The following is a 12,484-nucleotide window of genomic DNA, read 5'->3' as shown; positions in this document are numbered from 1 at the left end:
TCAATAAATGGATTCAAGAGAAAGTCCCTTAATGCATGCTTTTTCAGATGATATAATTTTAGTGAATGAAATTAGAATTGGAGTTAATGCCAAATTGAAGTTTGGCTAGACACTCGAGAATTGAAAGGCTTTCAAATAAGTAAGCCTAAAACAGAGTATATGGAATATAAGTTTAGTACTAAAAGTAGAAACAGAAATGAAAGGCTTGTAAACCTTGATGGTCAAGAAATTCCAAAGGGTGACAACTTTTGATATCTTGGAACATAATCCATAAAGATCGAGAGATTGAAAATGATGTGAATCATAGAATAAGAGTAGGGTGGATGAAGTGGAGAAGCGCATTAACAGTATTGTGCAATCGTCGATTACTTATTAAGTTAAAGGGAATGTTAAAATGGATATTTGAAAATACACATAAAGATAGGATTCGAAATGAAGAAATTCGCTTAAAGATAGTAATGGCTCCTATTGATGAAAAAGATGAGTGGGAGTCACTTAAGATGGTTCAACCATGTTCAAATGAGAGCAACTAATTCACCAGTAAGAACCAAGTTAGGAAAAAAAAAAAAAGGAAGAAGAAGAAGAAGAAGATAGAGAAAAACCATAAATCACATTAGTAGAAGTAATAGGAAAATATGACAATTAAGGGAGTAACAAAAAGTATGGCCAACCCTAACTAATTTGTTGAGAATCCATAGTCGTTCCCGAAATTTTGGGACTTAGGCTTTGTTAGTGTTGTTGTTGTTGTCGTCATTAGTAGAAGTAATAGGAAAATATATGACAATTATGGGAGTAACAAAAAGTATGGCCAACCCTAACTAATTTGTCGAGAATCCATAGTTATCTCTAAAATTTTGGGACTTAGGCTTAAGAATAGGAATACTATAATGTAGTTGCTAATGGATGCATCAGAATTCAAAACGTCAGGTCAGAAAGGCTAAAACATGATATACTGATGAATGAATAGAATAGGAGCAAAAATGAAGATATTCATGAATTCCAGCAAGTGAAAGAGATTTGCCACCAATTGCTTCCACTCCTTGAACAACCTCAACAAGTCTCTACCCCCCTTTGGCCAGCCACACCACCTCGTGCGGCTCCACCTCTACACTCTCTCCCAAAAACTGCTTCGGCAGCTTCAATGCCCCATACAATGATTGTTCATTAAATTTTCCAAACTAAAATAATTTTCAAGATATATGGTCTCCACCTCCACTAGAAGGAAAATGAGAATAGAACAAGAAATGTGGGGCCCACTGAATGCACTAAGGATGTTTGGATTGATGAAAACTGAGTTATATAACTCAGTTTTGAGTTTTCATCACCCAAAACTCAAAAAAGTGAGGTCCACCAAAACTTATCTTGTTTGGATTGATTTTGGAGTTGAGTTTCCATAACTCAAAACTCGAAAATTTGAGTTTGAGTCATGAAAACTGAAAATATAATTCGAATGCTTTTAAGTTTTGAGTTATGGGCTTCAATGGACCCCACAACTCAATGCAAAAATTTGAGTTATAGAGAAGAGATACACACCAAAATATGAAACCAAACATTTCTAAAGTGAGTAAAAAAATAGAGTTAAAAAAAATGAAATATGAGAATTGAGTTTGAGTTATAGGCGATACTCAATCCAATTCTTAATCCTGATAAGCATGAATAAAACTAGGTTTCCAAGATCTCACTACTTCGGTTTTTTGAGCTACCTATATAAGAGGCAACTAAAGCGTTCTTGTCCATTACCATGGTAAAAAGATCTGAGTAGACTCAGTAGAGGAACAAACCTTTGTACCATCTTTCGTCCTTGTTTTTTTGTGATTTAGGCCGTTTATTTATTTATTTATTTTTATATCTACATTCTACAGTTAAGGTTGTATAAGCATGGCTATTACTTGTGGGTAATGGGTATTGAATAATATTGATTGACCGTTTTGTTTTTAATTAGAGACCGTATAAGTTCTCTCACACCACTCTTCATTCACATAATCTAACCAATTGAAAAGGAAGGAAGTAAGAAAATAATAAAATAGATCGAATATAAAGGTTAGCATGTGGTTAACCTTTTGTCAAAATGAACTAACTATTCATGCTCTAGTTGTTATGTGCTATGCATGTTTGCTGGCTTTAACTGAAAATTTTGTCAAAATTTTTTGCATGTTTTTTTTGTTGTTGTTTGCTTGCTTAAACCGATATTCTAGTTGAAGTACGTATTCATATTGTGCTGTTTGCTGTTAATCTCGTCAAATTTTTTTTTGTTATTTTTAAATCACTTTTGTGTACCACTTTATATTCCACCAATTACAATTTGTCATGAATTCTTTTGACTTTACTTATAAAATAGCCAAAGTTTAAAATGGAAAAAAAATTAAACACAAAAATTTATGATTAGTGTAATACAAAAAATAGTACAAAAGATTTGTACTCTTTATTTGAACGGAGCCGTGCATGGTCATATATATCGAAGTTCATTTTAGCAACCTGCTAGTGCTTCCCATTGATATCGAAACTCATCCTGCTCATTCTGAAAATCTCTTATATATATTCCATCATATTTGGCAATCCAAATGCAATTCTTCCACTTGCAGCGCTCAAATAGAACTGGATCTTGCCAAAACACTTTAAAGGTGGCTTGAGCATCGTCCTTGCGTATGTAGCACGAAAAAACCGTAGAATGGAAGAAGTTTGTTCTGAAACTCCAAGAGAAATTAGCTGCAGGAGACAAATTGTGGTTGCCCATATCATTGTCTGAAGATTGGCAATGGATGAACAATGTCATGTTGTTGCTCAATCCATTTACAATGTATACATGCCATTTGATGAATAAAGGAAGCACATTTCCATTGGCAGAAATAATAAGCCATGAAGGGCTCATGGCTGATGCCAAAACAAGTAAAACTAAGCTGTTCCTGATAGCACTCATTGTGTAAAAGCTGTGTCAGGCTTTTGAAATTGATACCAACAAAGTACAAACTTGTGGTCTAATTTTCTCCTTTTATACCCAAATAAATTTATGCAAAATTTCTTATGTGTTTTATGGATTGATGGTGCGCATGGCATTCCTGACCGGAAACTGTGAGAATCAAAAGGCACCTTGAAAATTGCATTAAACTGAATGCATGCACATTTAGAGTGATGACATTAAATTAGACTTTTGATTTACTTCAACTTTTGGCTTCGATTTAAGTCAGGTACCATACCTTATAAACTTTTTAAAACTTTTTCTAGCATGCTAGTCAGAAAACTCAATTTGAGATACTCAGATCAACTTTTGGGTAGCATTTAATTTTAGGCATGAAAATTGATATTCGATTTGAATGTTTATTTCTTGCACTAAATCAACTTTCTCTAATGAGAGGCTTATAGAAATAAATGATAATGATAAATTAGCGAGTGCTGACCAAGAATCTTTTGCCAAAAAATCTATGATTATATTTATATGTAACCCTTCAATTTTACTTTCATTTTTTGCTGAATTATAAATTACCCTTCGTATTAAAAATTCTTTAGGGAAACATTTGATGAACATTTGGATTACCTATTTGACATTGATAGCCGGCTATCTTTAAATTCAGTTGTATTGGACAAACGCAGTCTGCAATTTGTAGATGATAAAATGAGTGTCTTTGATCTTTCCAGAACGGATAATCATCTGAATAAAAAAAAATATCTAAAACTCAAAGCGTAGATTATAAATAAAAATAGATTTTAAATCCAAAATACAAACATAATACAGTGCAGTTTTCACATGCAGGATTATCATTTTTCACATGTAGAGTCCTTCTGGCACCCCTTCTTTCTTCTTGAACATTACTTTCTCCTTTGCCTTCTTGAAATCAGGATGTGTTACCTGAAGCGCAAAATTAAAAAAAAAGTGTGTATTAAGTCACAGTCCATTGATTTAAATCAACTGCAGATATCACACATATACGCATAACCTGTTTTAGAAACCGAAATGAAAAAACAACCTAAAATGGTATCACAAATAATTATTTAATAATATAAATAAAGGTCATGCTAACGAGTGTCCTTAGGGCACTCATTAATAATCAATTTTAAGAAAGTTTTGATATCACTTTTATGGAAAATGAAAAAAGCTATCAAAATATTAATTATTTTTTTTCCATTTCCCATAAAAACTTTCTTTAAATGGATTATTAATAAGTGCCCTAAGGGCACTTGTTAGCAATTCCCTATAAATAAATAGAATAAGGTTTAATGTTATAACAAAAATATGTATTAAAAAAAATTCTCAAAAGAACTAAACGATTCTCAAGTGAGTTTTCACAACTGAAAATAAACAAATATACAAGCAATTAACATTGAAAGAATAATGACTAAATTACGAAACATAATAAATAATCAAATAAATTCCAACTTCCAAATTGCACTGTAACCAAATAATTTCTAAATTCCAAATTTCATAACATCACATCACAGAATAATAATGCTTCAACCACGAAGCATGTAAGTTCAAGTTCTAACAAACATAGAATGTAATCAACTATGATTAGAGAAATGAAGGCATTATTTTAAATATTTGTTTCATTTCAAAACAAACCGAAACAGAACTCAACGTAATTCATCATACGGTGTGGAAGAAAGAGTAGATGTCCAATTAATACTCTCAATTAGCGCTTACAAATTCATTAGGGCTCCAACCATGATAATAATTTGGTTGAATTCAAGTGTACTTGTTGCAACGTTTATCAATGTTTTACCACTCAATAACTTTCTAATGGATATCTTCTGACAAACCCATAAAAGATAAACCTGAACATGTAACCATCAATCTCAGTTGAAACAAGCACATTTCATTACTTTCCATACCCATTCACCTTTTGCCCTCAAAACTCCCACCTCGCCAGGAAACCACCTTTAACAAATCAGAGCTCACCAAACCCCTTCACCTCTCACAAATGCAAAGCACCATAAAAAAAATAAAAAATAAAAAATAAAAAATAAAAAAAAATAACTAAGGAGCACCTCTTTTTCAGCAGCATGGCAACAATGTGTCACATGAAGATCGTCACAACAGGAGGAACTGAGATATTGATTTTGTTAACAGTTTTGTCTATTGAACCACCAGTCAAGTGGTTTTGACTGGTCTTTTTTAACTCCACCAGCTTTTAGGATAATCAGACCAGACTAGCTACAGGGGGTAGTTGAACAGATTGACTGGGCTGTTCCGGTTTTTAAAACACTTTAAATATCTTCTAGGAGACCTTAAAATAACATGAATACAAATTTTTTATTTTTTTTTTATTTTTTATGGATGGCAAGCTTAGCACTTGCCTTACTCAAAATAGTGTAACAACAGAAGTAGTAATTTGAAGGAAAGAATGTAAACTATCAATGCATTTTTCATTACTCATTTGGTATCTCTCTTCTTTCCTTCCACAGAAATATAGCAAATTGACAACTTCCATTTACTATGTTACTAAACTGACAAAGTGAAAGTTAAAAAGCATAAAAACAGGCCAATAACTAGTCATGGAGAGAGAGAGAGAGAGAGAGAGAGCATAAAAGATCTGTGAAGGATACACTAAACTCTCCTGAAAGTGAGCAAGAGCATCTAATATGGTCAGCTAATAACCTAACAACACATTGTAGGTGAGACACTCTTGAAGCATCTTGTCCAAGGTAAAGGTGGACAACAATCACACAGTAAAAAGAGAGTATGATATTAAGTTGCCTATGGGAGATGTCCCATCTCTCTGCTTCTACACTTCCCATTCTTCCTTCTACCAATATGTAATTTTCATGTAATATACGCTCTAATTGGGGAGCTTCATGCATCACGACTCAAGAAACATACAGTAAAACCATATAAATTTATAATAAAGTACTTCCAATTCTAAGGGGCTAATGATCATATAAATTAGTGCAATTAAACTTCTAAGCAAGTAATAGCACTCCTCTCTGAAAAATGTACCTCTAGAGAAATTTAATAAATAAATAAACAAACAAAATAAAAATATATAAAAAATAAAATAAAAAAAAAACCTCAGCCATTGGTCCTATAAAGAATTGAAGCATGCTCACCTTCATTCGGCGTTCTCTTAAAGCAAGCAAGCCAGCTTCAGTACATATTGCCTTAATATCAGCTCCAGAAAATTCATCCTTAGTCATGACAAATTCTTCTAAGTTGACCTCATCAGCCAATGTCATCCTTGATGTGTGTATCTGCAAATAAGAAATATGAGATTTGCTTAATCATGTAGTGAAGCAAACATAACGAAATCACTTATCAGAAGGAATAAGAGAAAAAATATGCAATGTGTTGATTTTATAAGATCAAATGTACCTGAAAAATACGCCTCCTTGTCTTGATATCAGGAAGAGGAAACTCAATCTTTCTATCTATTCGGCCAGGCCGAAGCAAAGCTGGGTCAAGACTTTCAATCCTGTTGGTTGCAAGAATCACTTTGACATCTCCTCTCGAATCAAAACCATCCAACTGATTCAGCAATTCCAACATAGTCCTTTGAATTTCACGTTCACCACCTGAGTGGGCGTCATACCTGTTAGGCATATTGATCAGAAACACTCCATGAAAACTGATATACCATTAATGTTTATTAACTCACCTCTTTGTACCAATTGCATCAATTTCATCAATGAAGACAATTGAAGGTGACAGATCATCAGCTACTCTGAAGAGTTCCCTCACTAATTTTGGACCATCACCCAAGTATTTTTGAATCAATTCACTACCAACGACACGTAAGAAAGTTGCTGATGTTGAGTTTGCTACTGCCTGATAGAGCACAAATAAGATTACAAGCTTAAACTACTTCGACAAAACATCTAATCTAACTACACCAACAGTACTCCATGGCAAGAAACACCATAACAAGAAACTATGCAGGGCATAAATCAAATAGATTCTCTTAAGCCTACATAGTGCAACCATTTTAGGCACAAATAAATATCGTACATATATTTGGAATGGCAAACACATTTTAAGTATTTACTTCTTGCTTGCCTATATAGACACCATTCCAACCAACTTCAGTGTCATTTAAAGTCTCTATATTAACTTCCACAAACACACACACGCACACAGAGTCCATGTGATATGGAGCTCTGGCACCTAAGAACATGTGAAAGTTCACATAGGAGTCAAGAAGTGCAGCTTCCAAAGTGAATTATAGAGGAAAACATACACTTCAATGTATATAAACTTGGTTGATACTAAGTTCACTTATCATATGTTTCACATCTAAACATGTAATCTGGTGTTTAAATGAATTTGGTTCCTAAGTAATGTGAAAGGGTTTAGGGTACAATACATTAACTAATTTTGAGCTTAAGCTTCATAAATTTGAGAGGGGGAAAAATAAATAAAAATGTGTTCATTTGGGTCTTCAATTCAATCAACTACTCAGAACAACATATAGCAAAGATTCTTATACATTTAGCTTTCGTTAACAAACATCATGACCAAAATCCCATAAACAACACTATATTATTGTCAATCATAAATAAATAAACAAACTTGGGAATAACAAAAAAACCAAAACACAAACCTTAGCAAGCAAAGTCTTCCCAGTTCCAGGCTCACCATACAAAATAACACCCTTAGGAGGCTTAATCCCAATATCTTCATACAACTCAGGATGTGTTAATGGCAATTCCACAGCCTCCTTAATCTCCTGAATCTGTGCATCCAAGCCACCAATATCCGCATACGATTCCAACGGAGCTTTCTCAACTTTCATCACAGACACCATAGGATCAACCTCATCTTGCAACAACCCCACCACAGAAAGCACCTTGTTATGCATCAATATCGCACAACCAGGCTCCAGCTGATCCTTATCCACAAAAGACAAAATACCCACATAGTATTCCGGCCCCACCGACGAGGAAACGATCGCGTGATTCTCATCGATGAGTTCTTCCAGATTTCCAACACTCATGGGCGAGCCTCTGAGATCGTCGACTTTGGATCTGTCCTCCTCGGCTTTTTCCTCTTGGGGTTTGAGTCTTTCTTGGTTGCTGACGAACTCTTCCTCCATCAACAGATAATCTTTGACACGCTCGAGCTTTAGGAGTCGGAGACGGCACTTTGTGTGTGGCGTAACGCCTGGGAGTCGAGAGGCGGCATCTGGGCCTTTCTGTTTGCGCTGCTTGCGACCCACTCGAGCTGGTGGCGCCGCCGGCTCGAATTTCTTCTCCTTCTTGTCGGATCCGTCGGGTTTTCGATCACCAGGCAAACCTTGCCGGTTAAGACCGCCCGGAGTTCCTTGACCCATGTTTTAGGTTGATCTGATTGTCTCAGAGACAGAGAAGCTTAGATAGATAGTGTTGGCTTTGAGAACAAGTTAAGTTCAGATCCTTTCTTTAAAATCTACAACAAAAAAACAAAAGTAATAAAGGCACTTTGTGTGTGGCGTAACGCCTGGGAGTCGAGAGGCGGCATCTGGGCCTTTCTGTTTGCGCTGCTTGCGACCCACTCGAGCTGGTGGCGCCGCCGGCTCGAATTTCTTCTCCTTCTTGTCGGATCCGTCGGGTTTTCGATCACCAGGCAAACCTTGCCGGTTAAGACCGCCCGGAGTTCCTTGACCCATGTTTTAGGTTGATCTGATTGTCTCAGAGACAGAGAAGCTTAGATAGATAGTGTTGGCTTTGAGAACAAGTTAAGTTCAGATCCTTTCTTTAAAATCTACAACAAAAAAACAAAAGTAATAAAAAAGTGTTTCTTTTTAGATATTTTTGATGAAATAATAATAATAATAATAATAATAATAATATATAGCCTCATTGCACGCGTGAAGCTTCGCATATGCGACGGTGCTTTTTTTTTGTTTGTTAGTAATTCTATTTTGTAGAAAAAAATTATTTTTTTTATTTATATATATATATAAAATTTTTATTTTAAAAATCTGATTTACAAGTGAATAAATCAATTTCTTTTGAAAATGTAAATAAATTAATTTAAAAATGAATAGGAGAGTGATCTTATTTTTTAGACAATGTTTTAGGAGAAGTTAGAGTTGTATTTTTACTGAATTGTTCTTTAGTTTTGTCTCTACTTAAACATAAAGGCGTAAGGACATTTTAAACTAAAAAATGAGGAATCCAAACAGGAGAAGCTCTTTAAATAATGGTATATATAATAAAGTTTTTTTTTTTTTAGTTATAGTTTTAATCATGTCCGCTTCTAATGATATTTCTTTATTATTAGAACAAAATATCAATTAGTTTTTGCTGTAAACAAAGATTGATCTCTTATTCGACTATAAAAAATCTTATAAGTTAAACTAACTGGAACCCACATAATAATAAAAAAGTTAAGTTGTATATGAAACTAAGTTGTATATAACATCTCCGATGGTCAGTGTTTTTTTTTTTTGATAAAGAGCAGTATTATTTAATTATATATAATGTCAAACAACAACATGCATTACAACCTTTATATTACACATTCTAGTAGTTAACCCAAGAACAAGAAGAAAATCCTCTAGTCTAAACAAAGTCAGTTGTCCCAAAAATAAGGTCATTTAGAGGCTGTTTGGATTGACAATTTTCATGACTCAATTTTCAGTTTTCATAACTCAATTTTCAAAAATGGTGGGACCCATAGTAAAATACTCGTTTGCCTGCACCAATACTCTATTTTCATAACTCTGTTTCCAATACTCAATTCTCTACTTTTTGAATTATGAGTTATGGAAACTGAAAACAATTTTTGGCTGTTTTCAGTTTCCAATTCTCATAACTCAATGACATTTTTGTAATTAAACATACAAGAGGGACCCACTGTCATAACTTCAGCCACCTTTTCAACTTTTTTTTTTCCTTTCCTTCTAGGTTTGGTCTTCTCTACTCCTCTGGGTTTCCTTTTTTTTTTTTTTTTTCTCCTTTCTTCTTCAGTGGGTTCGGTCTTCTATCTGAACTTTTTTTTTTCCTTTCTTCTTTCACTGGGTTCGATCTTCTCCTTTTTTTTTTTTTTTCCTTTCGTCCTGGGTTTGGTCTTCTCCACTCCTCTGGGTTTCCTTTTTTTTTCTTTTTCTTTTTTCCTTTCTTCTTCAGTTGGTTCGATCTTCTATCTGAACTTTTTTTTTCTTTCTTCTTTCACTGGGTTTGGTTCGGTCTTCTCTTGAGTTTTTTTTTTTTTCCTTCTTCAGTGAGTTCAGGTTTCTGGGTACTTAAAAAAAAAAAAAAAAAAAAAAAAAGCTACACCAGTGATAGTTATGGGACTCACAAATAGTGTGAAAAATATTGAGTGATGGTGCTAAACGGGTATAAAAATTAAGTAATGAGTGATGAGTAATGAAAATTGAGTGACGGAAATTGAGTGGCCAAAAAAGGTGGCCAAACAGCCTCTTAACCTCTAGACAAACCAACATTAACTATAAATGTCTAAAAAAATTACACACAAAACAATTACAAATCAAAAATCCCAAAATTTCTTACCCATACCGTTTCTCTCTCTGTCTTGCTCTCTTAGCTCTGCCTTAGCCATTTGCATAATCTCATTCTTCTCCTCCACTAATCACTACTAATCTAATTTGAATCCCTTCCTTTTGGTGGCTTGGCATCGCACTTCAACTTCTTCTCTGTCTGATCTATTTTCACACTAACACACTAGTAGAATCGGCTGAGGTATGGTCTTCTCCTCTCTAATATGAGTTTATTTTCCTCTCTCTTCTATGATCTAAGATTTGATATCTCTTTCTTTGACACACTCTCTCTGCTGCCGCTAGTCTTGACTCGTGTTTTGGGTTCATTGCTTTTGTCTTTAATGCAGTATTTTAAATATGGGTTGTGGTTGACATTGCTGTTAACAAGACTTGTGGGCTGGCATTTTGGTTTTATTTTTACTGTATATATTTTTTAAACTTGGGTTTTATTTTAATTTTTTATGAGATGTGTTTTATTTCTATTCCAAATCCTACGTTTTGGACATTTTAGTTGTGTATTACTACAACAAAAGACTTTAATCCAGAAAAAAGAAAAAAATGAAACACGTGTAACTAAAAGAAAAAAAAAAACAAACAGACGGAAATAATAATACTAAAGGATTATAAAATTAGATTAAATTAAAAAAAAAAACAAAAAGAAAAATTATCCCTTTTGCATCTCAAAAAAGAGATGTTAGAAAAAAATTAAATACAAAAATTTAATTAGATATTTTGTGTCTTTTAAGAAAAACAAATTTTAAATAAATATATTATGATATAAAAATATTAATTTTTTTAATACCTAAATATAAAAAAGGCCATTTTTTGTTGTTCGCCTAAGGCCCCAAAATGTCTACAGCTGGCCCTGGTATCATCGTCATTGTTTCTTGCTTATCCTTCTCATGTATTGTTTCATGCATGAATGCATCCAAGATAGCTTCAACATATGTTTTTTTTTTCTTGAATTGTCTCTCAAAAAGGTATTCTCTGGATTCTATGGAATGAGGATAGTAGGCTCATTGTGGAGATTCTCACCACCAGTGAATACAATATTATCCATGCACTTGTCAAGGTACCCACAAACTCTTATAATTTTCTTCTTATGGCTATATATGCTTCGCCAAGTTTTGATAAACATAAAATTTTATGGAATTATTTAAAAGAATTATCTCCATCTGTTAATATGCCTTGGGTCCTTTTAGGCGATCTTTATGATATGCTTGATGAAGACGAAAAAATGGGGGGCTTCCTCTTAACAGAAATAGGTTAAATGCATTTAGAGACTGTAATTAATTCTTATGGTCTTATGAACTTAGGTTTTCATAGACCTAAATTTACTTGGACCAACAAGAACCCAATTTGGCATCGAAATATTAAGGAAAGATTAAATAGAGGCTTAAGTAATACTGAATGGAATATTTTATTCCCTAGGTCAGAAATTCATCACCTTCCTCATACCAAATTTGACCATTGTCCCATTTTATTAGAATTTGAACCTCCCACATATAAATTGATCAAACCTTTTAAATTTGAACAAATGTGGCTCACTGACCCTTCTTTCTCAACTTTGGTTGAGAATAGTTGGAATTCCTCAGCATGTATACCATCTTCTTCCTCCCCCATCTCTAGGTTACAACATCGTCTAAAATTTTTAACTACCAACATTATTGACTGGAATAAAAATCATTTTGGCAACCTATTTTGGAAAAAGAATTGCTTATTAGCTAGACTAAGAGGCATTCAGATAGCTTTAGCATGTAAACCCTTAGCATATCTTTATTCTCTGGAACACCAACTCATCCTAGATTACAATCATACTCTCCATCAAGAATTCCTTTTTTGGCAATTTAAATCTCGTATCACGTAGTTAACTATGGAGACGCTAACACCAAATTTTTCCACTTAAAAACTTTGCAAAATCATAGTCAGTCTTGTATTACGACTCTTAAAGACTCCACTGGATTATGGGTATTGGGAGATATGTTAATTACCCACATCAGAGATGCGTTTACCAAACTTTTTATGTCCACATTTCCTCAAACTGGAACTCATTTCCCTTTGGTTAGATATTACCTTCA

The 12,484-nt window shown here is 33.8% G+C and overlaps 1 protein-coding gene across 1 annotated transcript; it reads right to left on the bottom strand.

The window, feature by feature from the left end:
- Window positions 1–3,603: 3,603 nt before the first annotated feature.
- On the bottom strand, window positions 3,604–8,354 carry LOC112028162 (26S proteasome regulatory subunit 4 homolog A). The gene is made up of 5 exons (XM_024060819.2): window positions 7,527–8,354; window positions 6,585–6,754; window positions 6,302–6,518; window positions 6,040–6,180; window positions 3,604–3,844 (listed from the first exon to the last, which is right to left on the bottom strand). The coding sequence occupies exons 1-5, from the start codon at window positions 8,253–8,255 to the stop codon at window positions 3,761–3,763; spliced, it is 1,341 nt and encodes a 446-aa protein (XP_023916587.2). The 5' UTR covers window positions 8,256–8,354; the 3' UTR covers window positions 3,604–3,760.
- Between the last annotated feature and the right edge of the window lie 4,130 nt (window positions 8,355–12,484).

This window comes from Quercus suber, unplaced genomic scaffold (assembly GCF_002906115.3).
Source record: "Quercus suber isolate HL8 unplaced genomic scaffold, Cork oak 2.0 scaffold_9, whole genome shotgun sequence".
NCBI lineage: Eukaryota > Viridiplantae > Streptophyta > Magnoliopsida > Fagales > Fagaceae > Quercus > Quercus suber.
This window is presented reverse-complemented; position numbering and strand designations above follow the sequence as displayed.